Source organism: Podarcis raffonei, chromosome 14 (genome assembly GCF_027172205.1).
Source record: "Podarcis raffonei isolate rPodRaf1 chromosome 14, rPodRaf1.pri, whole genome shotgun sequence".
In the NCBI taxonomy this organism is placed as follows: Eukaryota; Metazoa; Chordata; class Lepidosauria; order Squamata; family Lacertidae; genus Podarcis; species Podarcis raffonei.
This window is the reverse complement of record NC_070615.1, coordinates 2,275,567-2,294,314: the sequence shown is the minus strand read 5'-3', so window position 1 is coordinate 2,294,314 and position 18,748 is coordinate 2,275,567. Positions and strand designations below refer to the sequence as shown.

General features: G+C 42.7%; 1 protein-coding gene across 2 annotated transcripts in view; it reads left to right on the top strand.

Annotated features, from left to right (window-relative positions):
- TARS3 (threonyl-tRNA synthetase 3) overlaps window positions 1-18,748 on the top strand; it is a 30,422-nt gene that overhangs the window by 3,541 nt on the left and 8,133 nt on the right. For both annotated transcript variants that reach the window (XM_053363971.1, XM_053363972.1), the window contains exons 4-12: window positions 128-251; window positions 1,387-1,508; window positions 4,167-4,284; window positions 6,002-6,066; window positions 7,393-7,471; window positions 11,098-11,244; window positions 14,024-14,122; window positions 15,051-15,217; window positions 17,824-17,986. In XM_053363971.1, coding sequence (XP_053219946.1) covers window positions 128-251; window positions 1,387-1,508; window positions 4,167-4,284; window positions 6,002-6,066; window positions 7,393-7,471; window positions 11,098-11,244; window positions 14,024-14,122; window positions 15,051-15,217; window positions 17,824-17,986 — 1,084 coding nt within the window. The remainder of the gene's footprint in view (window positions 1-127; window positions 252-1,386; window positions 1,509-4,166; window positions 4,285-6,001; window positions 6,067-7,392; window positions 7,472-11,097; window positions 11,245-14,023; window positions 14,123-15,050; window positions 15,218-17,823; window positions 17,987-18,748) is intronic.

The following is an 18,748-nucleotide window of genomic DNA, read 5'->3' as shown; positions in this document are numbered from 1 at the left end:
TCTCTGACCTACCATCAAGCCCATCTCTCAGCAACTATAGAATTAAAAGTTTGATGGCCTCAAAAGGAGGACATCTCTGGCAGGTTTTTTAGAGGTAACATTTTTAGCATGCCTTTGCTCTCTTTAGTCGTGGACTTGCTGATAATGCCATCATAGCCAAAGTGAATGGGGAACTGTGGGATTTAGATCGGCCGATGGAAAGAGACTCTTCCTTGGAGCTGCTCACCTTTGATAGTGAAGAAGCTCAAGCTGTACGTAAACTTTTTTTTTATCTCTCTCTTTGTAAAATAATTTGAAAACAAAAGTCCTGATCCAGCAAAGGAAATCCTTGTACAGGCAGGGCTTTTTTTCAGCTGGAACGAGGTGGGTGCCATTGCAGGCCAGCACCCCACCCCGGCTTTCCCACTGGCTGCCTGGCAATGGCACCAACTTCAGTAAAATATTGGGGGAGGCTGCCCCGCACTAGCATGTCGCCAGGAGGATGGGCGATGGGAGGGAAGCCAGAGTCAGTCAAGGCTACACCACCTTCCTCCCTCACCTGGTGCTTTTGAGACCCAGGCAGCCGAGCTTCAGAGGCAATGCTGCCCAGACGGGGGCCGGCACTGAGAGGCTGAGCTGGGGCTTGCCAGGGGACAACAGCAGGCACAGTCCGCATACTGCCCGCTCCTCTCCTCACCCAAATGCCAGCAGCCAGTGGCAGCCAGGTCCCCTCTGTGGAATTTAGTATGGTGATGGCACATAGCAGCAGTGTGGAAATAGAGAAGGGATGATGTAAGTAAAAGGTTATATATTGTAGACTAGGATGTGAGCCAGCCTTATCTAACCATGTATAGGTGATCATGTATGGCATGGATCAGGTAGATCAGGACCAACTAATAGAGCTCTGAGTGACGTGCAGCTGATTGGAGTTTTTGATCCCTAATATTTTAGCAAGTAAAATTGAAACTAACCAAAAAATAATAATCTGCTGTGATAATTTTCTATCTCAACCTTGTTGTTCTTTACCTACAACACATGAATGCTAAGAGATTGCTTTTGATCAGATATTTTTGCTAGCTAATTCTGTGTTTGAACCCCTGATCTGAAGCAACTCAGATATACAAATCTACATGTTGTCCCAGTAGTTGGCTCAAGGTGGCAAGTAGGTGATTGGCTCTACTCTGTGAGTCAACATTTTTCATCTGGCTCTGGTTGATGGACCTTAGGGTTCAACATGGGGGAACAGATTGTGAAATCTGCCCATCTCTGATGGGCAGGCAGAGGTTTCATATTGGAAAACGTAAATATTTGATTGTGTGTTGCTCAGCTCTAATCTATCTGTGAGGGGAATAGGGAACTTACTAATAATTAATTGCCTCATGATCTATTTTTTATCTTTGCATGCAGGTTTATTGGCATTCTAGTGCTCACGTTCTTGGAGAAGCAATGGAAAATTATTATGGTGGATGCTTGTGCTATGGACCTCCCATTGAGAATGGTTTTTATTATGACATGTACATTGAAAACAGGTATTGTTTTGTCAACAAGTGTTGGCATTTTGAAGTTGGTATAGCACAATTGAAGTGTAAACTTGGGTTTTAATGTAACCTCTTCCTTAAAACTATGTTAGAATATTTACTATCTTCACCATAGCATCGGTACTCAGTAGCAGTAATGTGTTCTGCAAAGGAAGTGTTTGTGCCTGTATTTCCTTTCACCAGTGGAAATGTAGAGGCAAAATATGACTGTTCTTAATGAAAGAACCATTGGTTATAGAATTTCATACTCCAAAGCAGGCTGAACCCAATATTTTTATATAGCAAATCTTAGACAATATTAGCTTTACTTAGCAAAATCAAGTGGTACAGATGTGGAGAGTATCAGTTGAGGCTGGAGGCGGGATGTTGGAATAGTTGCATACTCTGTCCAACCATGTGGCACCATTTTTAAAAAGGAAAAGGAAAGGGTCCAGCTTATACTCTTTGCTGACATGCTATTTTTCCCTATGTGTTGGGAGCTATTTTTTTATTTTCAGGGAAAATTGATGCATGCAAAATCTCCCCACCTGCAGGCTCAGATGATAGCCCAGGCAAAGCTTTGCCACTTGAATGTCTTGATTGCATACATTTTAAAATGTATTTTATTTATTAAAATCCTTATACCTTGCTTTTCCAACAATAGTATCCAAGGTGGTTTACAATGATCAAAGGCACTCCAGAACAAAAATACAACATACCACAGTAATGTGTGCAGAGCAAAGCTAAGCGAGCTAAATGGTCATACAGATGTGGAAATAAACAAATTTTTTCCTGGTTTCTAAACATCAACCTTGCCACTGTCCCCAAAATCCAAGATGATTAAATCAATATTAAAAGTCTATATTGCTCATTAAAATGTTTGCCCTTTAAATGCATCATTATTTATATATTTAAATGTATAGAAACTAAGGCTGCCACCTTAACCCCAGTTATCTGGGAGGAAGCCCCATTGCATTCAGTAGTACTTACTTCTGAGTAGACATGGTTATGAGGCATCTGATCAAGGCCTGTATTTTAAAATGAGCTTAAATATTTGCAAATGTTTGTATGTTTCATGCCAGGCAGAAAGCAGCTGGCTAAGTACTTTGGCAGTTGTTTATCCTCCTGAAAAGGCCCCCCCCCCTGATTTATAGCAGTAACAGGAGACAAGTTTCTCAAAGTTGTAAAAGGGAATTACAGGCTGGGAGGAAAGGTTATACTGACCCTACATATTACAGAATACAATCAAGCTGCAAAAACACTAAGAGTTGGTAAATAGTAAGATTTATTGTTTAACAGAAAATAATACCATGTGCCTCCCATCAGACTCTAGCCATATTTTCCTAAAGTTAAAGGGCAAGAGCTAATGGGAAAAGCAGCTGGCTGGGAAAGGGGGGGTGTAAACTGAAGAGGCTTCTTTGAAGCTGTTTTTACTGAGTTCCTCTTTACTTTGCAAAGGCCTTTTCTTCTAAAAAACTATCTGTCAGGGAACTGCCATCTGAGGCGCAGGAGGTGAAAGGGCTCACGGAGGGTGAGAGAGACCATTCAGCTGAGGAGGGAACCAGCAGGGGGAGAAGTGGAGTTCCAAGGGAAAGTGAGTCGGAGGGAGGGCTCAGAGACACTTCAAGCGAGAACAGTGGGGAGGTTTCAGGACCTCCTATAGGGACACCCACTCCTCGCCGGAAACTGTCACGCCGAGAGTCCAGAAGACGCGTTTCCGTTAAGGAGCTTTTATGCTGGAAGAAGTTCCGTAAACGCCCACTGTCCGATCCAACGAGCGACTGATGGAGCCATGCTTAAGGAGCTCCGTCACAGACAGAGGTTTGTGGACTTAGCCAAACTCTGAGGGACTAGGATTTTACGCACAAGCAGCTCACCATCCCATCACACTATCTATGTTATGTATGAGATTTGTTGGCTTAATGTAATTATGCAAAGGATTTAGAAAGTAAGAAATGTTAGATTCTTGTGTTAGATTCTTACTTCATTGATGGTGTGTGAGAATGTGAACCCAAGATCTCTGTTTAGATAGAATGTAATACCATGAGCCATCTGTTTTAGCCATTTGTTTTGGAATGCAGGGGCAACAGGTGATCTGGTAATTAAGGTGCCTTGTTGGGGCAAATGTAAGATATATGGCTACTTGTCTGCCATTTATGGATAGAAGGAAATATAGCTCTTTGTCTCCCATAAAAGGTAATAGGAAATGGGTGTATATTTTATGATTGGTTCTAGCAAACAGCCAATAGGAATTTCAACCAGGCTGATTGGACAGAGGCAGCCAAAGGAGGAGCAAGGGGGCTGGGTTGAGGAAATATAAGTGCTGACCATCAGGGCTGGAGTGGGCAGAGCTTTGGTAACCATATACCACTGTGTCTCTCATTTATTTGTCTGACAAATAAATTATTATTTTAATTTCTCTATTGCTGCGTTGAATATTTCATTCCAGCTAAGCGTTAACCACAAGCAGGGTGCTACAGTTAGGGCTGTGCTGCATGTTTATAATTTAAAGGAACTTTAGTCATAAATAAGACCATCTTCTTTAAACTGCCATACAATGGTGAAAAAAAGAACTGCATAGGATTTTCAGCTTGTAATGGAGGATGATAAACTTTCATGCTGCTCTACATGCTCTTTCACTTTAAGGTCATTGGCCTTTCTTTTTTCTAGAGGTGTATCTAGTACAGAATTTCCAACCCTGGAGAATCTGTGTAAAAACATCATAAAAGAGAAGCAGCCTTTTGAAAGGCTAGAAGTTCGCAAAGAAATCCTGCTGGATATGTTTAAGGTAAGTCTCTGGGTTTGCTAATGTTCAAAATCATCCACTGCAAACGTTGCTCTGAACTTTGGAATCTGAAGACTAGTACTTGCTCATGCTGGCTGTTTCCACAGCATGTAAATGCAGATACTCCCTCAAAACCATTGACTTTCCACAGTCAGGGGTGCAAGGGAGACAGCAGGCAGGAAAGGGGAAAATATTTTCAATGCTGCTTTTCTCCTTTCTTAACAGATAGGGAACCTGGGGCTCTTCTTCCAGCATTGTTGGACTTCTAGCTTACATAACCCCCCTCCTCCAAGCATAGTCAGTGGGCAGAGATGGTGGGAGTTTGAGCCCAACAACTTATGGAGGGCCACAGGTTCCCCATCCCACTCTAGGGATAATAGTGTTTTCTTCTCAGTTGTCTGTTTCCTCTTCCCTGCCCAACAGGCTGCAAACCATTTTTTATGCTCCTTGCTCCGCATATCAGGTACGTGCCCACAGTACTCTTCCCTAGCCCTGTCCTACAAAGTCTCTTTTTTCCCTGAAATGTTGCTTGGGGCAGGAAAAGAAAGTCACCGTGAGTGGCCGTGTGCAGCTTAAGCCTGTAGTTATTTCAGAGCAGCAGCTTCTGTTAGCAGTTCTTGGTTTGAGAAGCAGGAGACTGCTTTAGCCTGCAGTTACTTTGGCCCTGGTGACCTCGCCATCTTCTTTAAATTGTGATGAAATTGTGTCCTGAAAGAAGCTGTGCTTAATATAGCTAATATGCAGCCAAACCATCTCTTCCCTGTCTAGCTCCCCCTGCATGTTTCGTAACATACTCTCTGGCTGGTAGGAATGTCAATCTTCCCAGGCTACGTCTGAAGAAAGGACTCAAGAAGTTCTTAGCAAGGCATCCAGAAATCTTGCAAGGGCTGCACAATAAGGCGGCTGCTGTGCCCATTTTAAATAAGAATGTAGGAGGGACCGTACTGTAGAGGCAGAAGGTCCTAGGCTCAATCTCTGACATTTTCAATTACAAAAGGATATGGAGTAACTGTGTATGTGAAAGGTATATGTGAAACGGAAACTAGTAGCCATTCCTTATCTGCACAGTGCAATGTAAAGAATCTAGAAGCAGGTGGCTTCAGGGTCAGAAGCATGAAGCTCTGCACAGTGTCTCTTTGGGCCTAGATACAGAGACTGAGATAAAGAGCTGAGTTTGTTCATTTCTCTCGCTCTTCTCTTTTCCCTGCTGGGAGGGGGAGAACCATCTCCAGATGCAGACCGTCCTAGCAGCATGCTAGTGACTGATTTATGGGCCAATGATGTACAGAACCATTAAGCTGTAAACGGGCAATAAACCTTACTGCCTGAACCATGGGCATGAAGTGAGTTTATTGCATCAGTGATTGTCTCCGCAAAAGGCTTGACAACTTGCAGAGTGGAGCACGCAGAGGAACTTGCAGGACACCTTGTGAGTTTGAGAAGATGCTCACAAAGATTCAACAGTAACACCCTGGAGTTTCTGCTTGTCAGAATAGGAAGTGAGGTAGGCCAGTGGTCTGCCAGAATAAGGCAGCCCAGACTGCAACTCCCATCATGCCTGACCATTGGCCACACTCAGTAGAGGTGATCAGAGTTGTAGTCTGTGACATCTCCAGGGCACCAGGTTGCAGAAGGCTAGTATATGGCTTCATGCTTGTTCAAGAAAATTCAAATTCTCATTTTGTTTCCTCCCTTACCTTTTTGCTTCTCTTCTGCATAGTATAACCAGTTTAAATGCCGAATTTTGAATGACAAGGTTGACACACCAACAACTACAGTGTACAGGTAAAAGGATGCGCAGTTTTGACTCAAACTTTCAAATGTGCTATTTTTTTAAATACTTAGGAAGAAGGCATTTGTAAGATGTATGTAATTTTAAATTTTGAGAGAAAATTATATGCTCAAATTTAGAAAAAAATATACTGTATATATAATGAGAACATAGTTGCTTTATTATTATTGCTTATAACATACATCATGGAGGAGGGAACAAGCTTGTTTTCTCCTGATCTGGAGGGTATTACCGTACCCAAACCAGTGGCTTCAAGTTACATGTAAGGTGATTCCAACTAAACATCAGGGAAAACTTTCTGATAGTAAGAGCTGTTTGGCAGTGGAACAGTCTCCCTCAGGGGGTTGTGGACTCCCCTTCCTTGGAGGTTTTTAAGCAGAATGGCCATCTGACATGGATGCTTTGACTCAGATTCCCACATTGCAGGGGGTTGGACTAGATGGCCCCCAAGGTCCCTTCCAACTCTACAATTCTATGATGCTTCTTTGATCACACCATCAGTGTACATGGTGCATTATGGTAAGCAAAAGGCAGGTTGCTGCTGCACAGATCTGACAGGCTAAACTCTACAAAAGGAGGTTCAAGTGAGGCAAGGATCAGTATAGTGGTACCTCGGGTTACGTATGCTTCAGGTTACATACACTTCAGGTTACAGACTCCGCTAACCCAGAAATAGTACCTCGGGTTAAGAACTTTGCTTCAGGTTAAGAACAGTTTCAGGTTAAGAACGGACTTCTGGAACGAATTAAGTACTTAACCTGAGGTACCACTGTAAATGCAGTTTCGTGAAGTTCTTTTGTTTCAATTAAACATATAATCTGTAGTATACAATATACACATACAGGTTCATACATCACGCTAAAGGGAAGCATAACAAAGATTCATTATGATCCCTACGTCAACAGTTTGTGCAATGCAATCAGAAATGGAAGCTATGGTTTGAGGTGGATTTTGTAGACAGTGGTTTTGAGCTGTATTTTGGAATGTCTGAATTGAAAAGCTGTAGTTATAAGCTGTTGCTCCACCTTAGAAGCTGCTGCACCATGGAGAGGGGCACACCTGAGAACAAGCACTGCAAGGATGCAAAACAAAAGCAAACAAGCAGCCACAAAGCCTGGTTCCCAGTTACATTTTTGGAAGCACAAACCATGGCTTGGTGTGATGCCTCAGGTTCATTTTAAGTGCAAGAAGTTCAGATTAACACAACTGCATGTGTGACAAAGTTCAGAGTGGATTGCCTTTTGATTGGCTATAGACTTAAATGAACTGGGAACCTGATTTTTTCTAATTGCATCTTAACCTTTATAATCTTCTAATAGGTGTGGTCCGCTGATTGACTTGTGCAGAGGCCCTCATGTGAGGCATACTGGAAAAATTAAGGCCTTAAAGATTTTTAAGGTAAGCAAGCCCTTTAAAGATTAGGATTTTCAAGAGTGAAACACCCTTATAGCAGGGAGTAAGCTCCCTTGTGTTGAAATGGGGTTGCTTTGTAGTAAACTTGGACTGTACATCAAAAAATATGGAATGCAGTTTGTATGGTACTGTGTGACGGTCCCCTCATCTTCCAAAGGCTGTTGTATTGCTTGGCTGTTTAAACACTTTTTTCTATTTCAGAACAAACAAATAATATTGCCTCAGCTTTGCAATCCCTATAACTACAGTGGTACCTCGGGTTAGAGACGCTTCAGGTTACAGATGCTTCAGGTTACAGACTCCGCTAACCCAGAAATAGTACCTCGGGTTAAGAACTTTGCTTCAGGATGAGAACAGAAATTGAACGGTGGTGGCACAGCCCCATTAGCTAAAGTGGTGCCTCAGGTTAAGAACAGTTTCAGGTTAAGAATGGACCTCCAGAACAAATTAAGTTCTTTTTTTATATAATAATTTTTATTAAGTTTTCCATTTTAACAATCCAATCAGATCACATGAAATATTCCAAATTATACAAATACATATCATAAAGTCCAAATATTTTGCCAAATTATAATTTTTTTGTTGGGGCTTCCCGTGCTTCAAGTTCAGTGGGGTCCAACCATATTATGTTTTTACTGCCTTGAGTTTCCAATAGTCCTTTGTTTAAATCCTCCTGTTGTTATCCTCCTCCTTTCATGGCCTCTGAGTTATTTCCACAGGCGAGTTGAAGTGAACGATAATATACTTCTGTGTGAACTTTCTATGACTCTCCTTTTTTTTTTTTTTGCAGCTGGTAAGTCTGTTATTTGCAGTATGTCCTCACACGCTGATGTTTATGCTAAATCAATCCAAAAGTCGTTCTCTGGTGGCAGATGCCATCTTCTCTTAGTTCCGATGAAATAAAATCTAGGTGTTTGCTCGTTAATTTTCTCAGACTGGCTGCATCAAACATTAGTCTTTCCAGGGGAGGTTTGCCAAATCGGACTTAAAGTAAAGATATAACAACAAATTAAGAGCTCGCCTCCCCCTATGACGATTTATCTCTGCAATACAGTCTATCCCATAATGGCGGATCCCAATTAAATAGTGCGTCACAGGAGAGTCTATTATCTTCTTCCGAATATTTCAAAGAACAAAGGCTTTAATTAGTATTGTTAATTCCACACAGTTTATATTTTCCAGTCTCACTTGCTATAAGTAATATAGATGGTTCTTCGGGGGGGGGGGGTTGTTAGGTATTATCATAGTAGAAAAAGAAAAAGTTTTATCCCCCCTCCTTTCCATTCCATTCCAACATACCGGCTTAGATCTTATTCTTTGATGTTATCTTTCTTCCTCTCCATCACTCTTGGCTCCTCAGTGGCTGGCTTAATTGGCAGATTAATTACCCTTTCTTCACCCGAAGCATGTCCAAGATCTTAAATCAAATTTTTTATCTTAAGAAATGGAACTGGGAGCGCTCACGAAGACAGCGTCCAGGAGATCCGAACTCCCTCGAGGGCTTTCCATCCAGTGCCCCCAACCCCTCCTTCTTTACGAACTCGGGGGTGGTTTGTGGGCATCCGTGGATGAGACTGCATCTTCCCTTCCACCGGGAAGAATTTGGGATTACTCCCATTTCAGCCTCTAAATTGCCTCGTAGGAGCTGGAGAGATGGTATTGTCAGCCATCTTTTGCGGCGCCCCTAGCGGAGCCCCACGAATTAAGTTCTTAACCCAAGGTACCACTGTATATTAAACATTGTTTTTTTGAGGTGGGGACTTTTCGTATTGATAGAATTGAATGTGGTGGTTGATGTGTAAACCACTGAATTGTTATTTTCAAAATACTTCTGTTGAGTTTTTTAAGGAAAATAGAAAGAAACAAGATACAGGGTCAAAGAGAAACGGGGGGGGGGGGGAGAAGCAAATAATAACCAGTACCTTCACAAACAGGAGGGGGGAAACTTGCAGTGTATATTTGTTTAAACGGTTGGTCATAGCAGAGTTATGATATATATACATTTATCATTATGTTTGCTGGCTTGTTACGAAAAACAAATATAAGAACCCCACTTTCTGTTCTTGGAATCACAAGATCCATATCTTGGCATATGCCAAAGGAACCATCTGGCCATGAGCTTCCTAATTTGTATATGAAATAAAATGATACCATTTGGCAAAAGAAAAGTTATTTGTAATTGGTCCTCTGGGTACTTTTAGTTTAATGAGAAATCTTTTTGAGGAGGACTGTCTGCCATACTTTTGTAAACCAGTATTCTAAAGTAGGCAAACCAAATGTCTTCCAAAATTTTGCGAAAGCTGCCTGTGTAGTGTTAATAAATGTAAAGTAAGCTCTTTACTTTGTAAATCTGCTTCCTTCTCTTTGATTCAATAATATAAATAAGGCGATGGAGTTACTGTCTGGTTTGTAATTAAAGAAATGGTCACTGAAGAATTTACACCAAAATTCTGCAACCTTAGGGCAGTCCCGCCACATGTCTCTATAAAGGTAAAGGGACCCCTGACCATTAGGTCCAGTCATGACCGACTCTGGGGTTGCGCGCTCATCTCGCTCTATAGGCCGAGGGAGCCAGCATATAGCTTCCGGGTTTGTGGCCAGCATGACTAAGCCGCTTCTGGCGAACCAGAGCAGCACACGGAAATGCCGTTTACCTTCCATCTGGAGGGGTACCTATTTATCTACTTGCACTTTGACGTGCTTTTGAACTGCTAGGTTGGCAGGAGCAGGGACTGAGCAATGGGAGCTCACCCCGTCGTGGGGATTCGAACCGCCGACCTTCTGATCGGCAAGTCCTAGGCTCTGTGATTTAACCCACAGCGCCACCCGCGTCCCACATGTCTCTTTAGTGCCAGTAATTTAACACCCCTCCAGCACATGGGTGAGCTGCTGGCCACACAAGGTAAATGAAAGCTGCCTAGGCATAAAGTACCAGCCATGAACTGGCTTCAGTGAGATTTCTCTTGTTTGAGCAGACAGACTTAGAAGGTGATTTAAGCCAAAATTCTTTCCACCACTCCTCTTCCACTGGAGTATCTCAGTTGAGTTCTCACCAGAGTCTCTGATTCTGAGCAGACTGAAATGAAATATTTATTAACATTTTATGTAATAAAGAAATCAAACCTTTTAAATGATTATTTCTAACCCTAAAAGCTTCAAGTGACAAATTTCTCTGTAAACCTTTACCTAGTGTCTGCTGCAGAGGGTTTCTTCTAGGTATTCTTGTAACCTTTGGGACATCTGTCACCTCAGTAGGTGGGAGCCACTAATTTATTTGGGCAGATGGGATCCCTGGTGACTTGGTCGCTCCTAGCGCTTCTTTGAGCTTCCCTGCAGAAAAGGTGGGTTTGGAGGGAGAGGGGGTGCATCTCACAGGAGCTTTCAGAGGAAGTTCCAGGCATATGGGGGCAGCAGGAGACCTAAAGGAATGAATATCACTGTCAGACTGTATTCAGTGGGGTTTAAGCAGAAGTAAATAATGCACAGGATTGCAGGCTTAGTTTCATAAAGAATTACTGGGCAATCTGAGATGGTTTATTTCCTACAAATGGCTCAGATTACATTTTTTTCTTGCAATGTACTTACATTTGGGGTAACTCTTTCAACAACAGAATTCCTCCACTTATTGGGAGGGAAAGGCTGACATGGAAACACTGCAGAGAATTTATGGAATATCTTTTCCGGAAAACAAAATGATGAAAGAGTGGGAGAAGGTCCAGGAGGAAGCCAAAAATCGTGATCACAGGAAAATTGGCAAAGTATGGTTTGTATGCATTCTCTTGGCTTTGAAACATTTTTTATCTAAGACTAACATATTTATTGCAGCAGAAGCCTTTGTGGACTAGTTTCTTTGTCAGATGCAATACATATGGAACAAATGCAGCAATAAATATTGGTTTTTAATGTGACATATGAGTCCTTTTATTGTTTTGGCTCCCTAGAAGTGTTAAAAGTGTACACTGCAGAACAGTTGCCGTGTTTTCAGGAGTGGGGGTTGACTCAAGACTGAAACTCAGGACTATTGCAACTCTAGGTGTGCTGTCATTTAAGAACAACAATGGGCAGTCCAGCATTGTGCAGCTGTGTTCAAGTGTGAAGCAGCTTTCTGACATGAGGGTTAAAAGAGAAGCAAGGTGGAGGAACGTTTTTGGCTCTCTTATCCAGATCTGTCTTGAGGGCCAAATTTGACCCCCTATGCAATATATATTGAAGTCTTGAAGTAGGGATTTCAAAGCACCTTGCAAGGTGCTGCTGAAAGGGAAAGTTTTTGACAGCAGAGAGTGGAAATCCACCTCCATGCCAGCTTGATTTCACTGTAGAAAAATAAGTCAGTTGAATGACATGTTTGCATTGCATGGCTGCACAGAATAATGATTATTTGTTGTCTTCTTTTTGTTAAATAATTTTTTATTCTTTTTCACAATTTAATTCCACATTAACATTAGTAAAAAAGAACATTTTTACCCCCCAATCCCCATGTACAGCAGTATCTTTTCAAAACCTTTTTTTCCGAGATTCCAGGAATCTCTGGACTTCCCTCCACCCCCTCTTCTGGTTCTTTATATAAACAAAATTCTCTTACATTTCCATATCCATTTATCCAATTTTCTAATAATTACCCGTAGTTAATCAAAACTTACTAACACTTCAAATCATTTACACAGATGTTATTTAAGCGTCTAGAGTTTCATTTAAACCAACTTTCCGCATTCCACATCTGTGTTTAACTATTATTTTTTCTTCTAATTTTATCCCCATATCTACTAATTGCAAGCGTTTAATCAAAGCCTGGTAATGTACCAATATCTACAATATTTTGCACATAAACAATAACTTTTTCCAAGACCATTTCCCATTCTTTTTCCTAACTTTGGCGTACTTAAATTTCATCAGAAAACATCTGTCAGTTGAGGCAGGTTCCAGCTCGCCTTCCCTCCAAACTTCAAACAGTCTCAGAGGTTGTACTTTCACCAAGGCCTCCTCAAGGGTTTTCTGCCTAAACCACAAAACTTCCAAATCTACCCTGTTCTTTTGGACTTCATAGCAGTCATCTTTTCCCAGTGTTCAGGCTTCCTTTCCAACTTTGCCTAGGAATATCCCCTTCCTCAATTCTCCCTGTCCAAGACTCTATTGTTTCAGTCGGTTCTGTCACCCTTTTAATGATTTGATCCATTCAGGTTGTAAACTCCTCTGTTATTTTAGCCATAATTTCCCTCATCTCTTTCATGAAATCTTTTTCCAATTCAGATTGAGGTTTATCCCCCGGGTCCTGTACTTGGGCCCTTCTATTCAGACTCAACTCTGACTGTTTAATCACTGTCATATTTTTGTCTTTCTGTTGTTCTCAAAACATCCAGTTTTCACCACCACCTTATCAGTTTCAAGGCCATTCAGTGTAAGTTCCCAATAAACAGTTTCTGTGCTTTCCCACTACCCCCCTTCTTTAGACCCGTTTATACACATATGCAATTTAACATGAAAACTAAATTTAAAGTTGATATTCATATATAACAAATATCTACCTTAAAGAAGAGACTGAAACAATATATCCATAAGAATTACCACTTAATTGTCCAGGAGAGAGAGTACTAAACTCAGTATCCAATTTTCTAAAATGTCTCAGGGTAGAATGTAGAGTTGCAGCACTTGAAGATCCTTATAAATAGGCATATCAACCTCCCTTTCCAGATTTTTTTCTCCTTAAAATTCCAATTTATATACAGGAAACTGAGTTCAGTGCTCTGTAAATCCCTCCAGCCAAGATATGTCTATCTTATATTCCCCCAACAGAGTACTTTAATTGTCTTAATTCAAATTTCCTCTGCTGAGTTCAGTTTTAACGGCAGCTGCCGTTCAAAATGCAGTTTCCCTTTTTATACTCCAGTATCGATAACAAGCCAAGAAGAGTGGATTTCAGTTGCCTTAACCTTTCCCCCCTTGCAACTGAGGAAAAGCTTTGGAAGGGCTGCGTAAGGGCTCTCAGGTGTTGTCAGAGTCCTGGCACTACCTTCCCTTTTCCATACACAAATACCAAGTCTCTAAAATCCCGTAGCAATGTCAAACAATAAAGAATGGGTTTCAGTTGCTTTGAATTCTCCCATCAGCAGGCCCACACCGTAAATATCAAATAAGATAAAGTTTTCCACTTGCCATTTTTTCCATGTACAGTTAATTACCCAGAAGATGAAGAACAGACTTCCTTTTTAATCCTTCGTCTGGCACCGAATTAAGCTTAATTAATTTCAATAGTGAATCTTCTTACATTTCCATCAGTTTGAATGTTGGTTATGGAAAATCTCTGCTGGTGGCCGAAGCGTTAAGGCTTCGCTCCCGCGGAGATGCATTGCTGCCATGGCTGCACGACCCTCTCAAGACTTTTTGTGGGGGTACGCCTCGCCTTGGCGTTTCCCCCTGACTCTCCATGGGGCTCAGATCTGTCAGAGCGATCAGATCTGTGCTCCATTCGCCATCTTGCAGAGACCAGAAGCCTCATTTCTGTCTTCTTTTAACTTCTGATGTTTGATTGTGCGGATACAGGAACAAGAACTCTTCTTCTTCCATGAACTGAGTCCAGGAAGTTGTTTCTTTCTGCCCAGAGGTGCCTTTATTTATAATATACTCATGGATTTTATCAAAGTAAGTGACATTTACTAATTTGAAATTGTTATAAAATATTTTTTTTCCTGCAGAGAAATGGACATTGGTTGCTACTTATTTATTTAATTATATGGTTGTTATGGCCTGGATCTTTATTTAACCCAAACAGTGTTGCCCACCTGGAAGAAGCAAATACGAGCTGACTTGAGTCTTTCAGAAGTACAAAACAACCTATAGGAGAAAAGGAACCCTAAAGAGGGGGAGGGACTCCAAAGAACAGCCCAGTGAGGCCTGAGCAGGCTCAGAGGCTACAAGATACTGGCTGGCTGCTGGAGTGCAGAATGGAGTATTCTAGAAAGTGGCATGGCTGATGGGCTGGAGCCCAGAGCAGGAACTCTACAAACCGTGACATTTTGTAGGTGGTGCCACTGAAGAGCAGTGGTAGGGATTAGAGTGGCCCAGCTTTAAATTCCCACTCTGCCATGAAGCTTAGTGCGCAATACTGGCTCAGTCACCATCTGTTCACCTAACCTTCCTCACAGGGTTACTGTGAGGATGAAATTTGGAGTGTGTGTACACCACCCTCTCAACACTTTTTGAGGAAGGGTAGGATAAAAGTGTTATAAATTCCAAGCAGGTATGAGCTTTGAGTGTAGAAGTATCGACATGCTTATTAAATGGTCTGATCAGCAAGGCTATTCCTGTTTGCAAGTGTAGAATAAATTAAGGTGACAAGGATGTACCTCTTTGCCAGGCATTTGATGTGGTTTTTAGTACCATTTTAGTTTTTCATTTAGTTTTTTAGTAGCGTTTTTAGTACTGTACTTTAAATTGTGACCTGACTTGGGACCTTAGGGTGAAGGCTGGGAATAAATCAAATCATTAATAATGCAAATACTTTAAAGAGCAAGAATTGGTTTGTGTGTGTTTGCCTACTGCTTATTAAGAATTTGGTTTCCTTGTGCAGGAAGAATATCACCGGCGTAACTTCACAGAGGTTGTGTCTCCTAATATCTACAACAGTAAACTGTGGCAGGCTTCTGGCCACTGGCAGCACTACAGTGACAACATGTTTTCTTTTGAGGCTGAGAAGGAAATGTTTGCCCTTAAGCCAATGAACTGCCCTGGACACTGGTTTGTGGTTCTTTTCATTATTACTCCCAATTATTTTGAACTATTGGAAATTTATTTTAGTTTGGATTAAATAAAAATAAGTCGTAATGGGGGGACATGTGCATTCAAGAGCAGGGGGGAGGCCCCTCCAAGTCTCTCTGGCCTTTGGGACTCTTCCTCAGGCCACAGCCCTTCCTCAGCCACATCTGCTACAGGCCCTGCTTCACACCCTGCTTGAGTGTTTTTTCCTGCCTGGATTGGGCCCTTGAACTCTAATAAACACTTTGGCTCCCCGTAGGATAGGTGTGTGTGTGCACACACATGCGCAGGAACTACTGTGCAAATGTAACTTTTACATATTACTCTGGCCACACCCACCACTGTTATGTGGCCCCCAGAAGGGGATGTGACCCCCTTGGGCTGAAAATACTCTCCACCTCTGTTCAAGAAGATCTCTTGCTGGGCCAAACTTCTATGAGGGTGTGCCTTCTCTCTCTCCTGGCCCCTGTGCCCTCTTGCTTTCTTCTGTCTCCTTGCTAGCTGTCCCCCTTTCTAATTCCCCCACATTACACCCAGATCACCCTACACCCCCCCTTTCTGCTTGGCTGAGTGTACTTCAAGACAGGCTGTGGGTGAGGCTCCAGCTCTCCAGCATCTTGGTTTTTTAGAGGGCCAATTTCAACAAACCAGATGTGCTAGTGGAAACCAGTACCAGGATTCCCACTAGCACAACAGGGCTCCCCCCTCCCCCCCCCGTACCTGCTACAGACTGGCTGGATGCAGAGGGGTGGTGGGAGGTGCCAGCAGGGGAACCCCCAAGGGAAGAAGGTTCAGAGCCCGGAAAGGGGTGGTGGGACAGTGATGGGTGGTCAGAGGAAGGAGACTGGGAGGAGGTGTTAGAAGCAGAAGAGGTAACAAGGCTTAGTGAGTGGGGGGGGGGGAGTTTGTGAGAAGAAGTCCAGAATCAGAGGCAGAAGCTGAAGCTGAAGCTGGAGAGGAGGGAGGCCAAGAGGCAGAGAGGAGTCAGGCTGGTGAAGAGGCACGGGTGTCTCTCCCTTCTGCTACGACCAGCTCCTCTCCCCCCTAGTCTCCAAGAACCAGGAGAGGCATGAAGAGGGTTGCAGAGAAGTTAGCTTCACGTAGGCACCGTCTTAGATTACTTGGGGGACAGAGGGGACAGGCAGCTGTGGGGAGGCAGGGACCTTCAGTCTCAGCAATTGCTGCATGGGGGTAAGACCTGCCAGACTTGAATTGCTGTGCGCATTAGGCCTGACACTCCTAGGCAGATCCTGTTTTTCCTAATAGTTAACTCCAACTGGCTCAATGTGATTTACTGCTGGCTCCCTCTAGTCAGTACCCCTGCTTCTCCCCAGATTTGCTGTGGAGTAGTGTTTGTAACTCCCCTTGTTGTAGGCATGTTTTGTGATGGACTTTCATTAATGCAAGCAGTTTCTGGGCTCTGGGTGCAGTATTCAACTTAAGATTTCAGATTAAAACCACCACTGCTGGAAGAAAAGGAGGACCTTTTTCTGCCTCCCCATTTCCAGCCACTGTCTGAAGACTGAAGAAGAAGGGACCCTCATAAGAATATAAGGGGGGTGGGCATAGGAAGTTTGGCTTTTTTTTGCAGTCTTCAGATGAGGACTAGGCTATGTAATAAATGAACATAGGTTTTTAGCTGCAGTTCATTCATTTTCAGCTTTGTATTCTTGTTATAAAAAAGCACACCTTGATACTCCACTGTGGGGCCCATAACCTAGGTTTAAGGTGCCATTTAGCTCCTAGCTTTCATATCTCTGTTTCTAGCACTGCTCTGGAGGGTTGGAAGAACCACCAAACCCCAGTGTACAGAGGGAGGAGAGGCAAACTTGTTTCATCTGGCTAGCAGATATGCTCCTGCTGACGGAACAATCCTGTTAGAGTGACATTGAATTCCACCCAGATAATGCAAGTGGGGCCCAGAGCCATTCTTTGGGTAATGGACGGCAGCAGGCTGCCAGAAGGTCACCAACCCTTTACTTGGAAGTATCAGCATATCAACATATTCACTTCTGTATTAGAACAGAAATAGCGGCGGTGGACTTTTCTTCAGAGCGGCCGTGTTGTTACAGGGGTTGACCTTTCACTGGTGTGCCTTCCTCTCCCCCGCCCCCGCCCCCCCAGTATTGCTCTGCAATGGAGAAAACATACATGCCTGCAAGGTTTAATGACAGGTGGGCGCAGGATTTAGGCAGGGAAAATGGCACGGGGGAAGCATTTTTTAAAAAATCCCACCAAACCTCTCCCTTCACCACTAGGTCAATCAAATCTGGAGTCTGTTACTCTTGCTTTACACACAAAAAGTCTTCTAGTGGATTGTTTGGTTTAGCAACTGTAATAAAAAAATTAAAAATGTCAGGAGAACTGACTGCATATCTCCATATCATAGGTATTTTGACCCTATGGCATGAAACCCACTGGGTGACCCTGAGACAATCACCATCTCTTGGCTTGTCCTTCTCACAAGATTATTGTGAGGATAAAATGTGGGAAAACCCATCTGCACAAAGGGCAGGACACAAAGGAGGCATGTGAATAAATAGGTCAAGTAACCATGCTTGGATCTAATAACTATTTCACGTCTCTAGCTTGATGTTTGCCCACCGTCCCCGGTCCTGGAGGGAGATGCCTTTAAGACTTGCTGACTTTGGAGTTCTTCACCGAAATGAGCTTTCAGGGACCCTAAGCGGGTTGACTCGGGTCAGGCGCTTCCAACAGGACGACGCCCATATCTTTTGCACAATGGAGCAGGTAGTGCACTTACGTTGGGGTTGCCACAGTCGAGGGATGCCTTCACTGTTTTTTTAATGATAAAAGAGTTCATGATAAACTAGTCCCTGTGTGGTCTGAGCGCTAAATAGACGGCAGCTGTTGTGAAAGGGCTTCCTAACCTAACCAAACCAAACCAAACTTGTGCATGTTCTTGCTTGTTAGCATGAGAAGGGACTAAATCCACAGACTTTTATTGCTGATAGGTAGACATTCAGACCATAGAACTACAATTAGCAGAGATGGCTCTGTGTGATGTCATTTCCCCTCCTTTGCTAGAGAAGAAGGAGTACGTAGTACTCCCTGTTCCTCCCCTTCTCTTCCTTTGACCAATGATAGATGCAGACATGCCTCAGCTCATTCCAGCTCTAAAGCTGGTTATGCACTTACCCAAAGCTAGCTGGTTATACTGTAAATAAAAGTGCCTGCATAGTTTTAACTGCTGCCTTTGCTGTAAACCAGTGCATACAAAGTAAGTAAATAATATTTTAAAACTACTTTTACAAGTTGTAGCATGTTACATTCTTAAGCAGGGTAAGAAGGGGGAACCCTCCTTACTTCATAGCTGGACTTGCTCAAATCAAGGTTTTTCAGCCTAATTCCTATGCTTTTAATTTTGCTGCCAAGGATGGGATTTTAAAACTCTGTTCAGCCCACATATGTGGGCACCTGGAGGGATAAATTGCAATTACTACATCGTCTTCTACCCATTAAATCCCATCCCACACACATCTCCACTGTAAA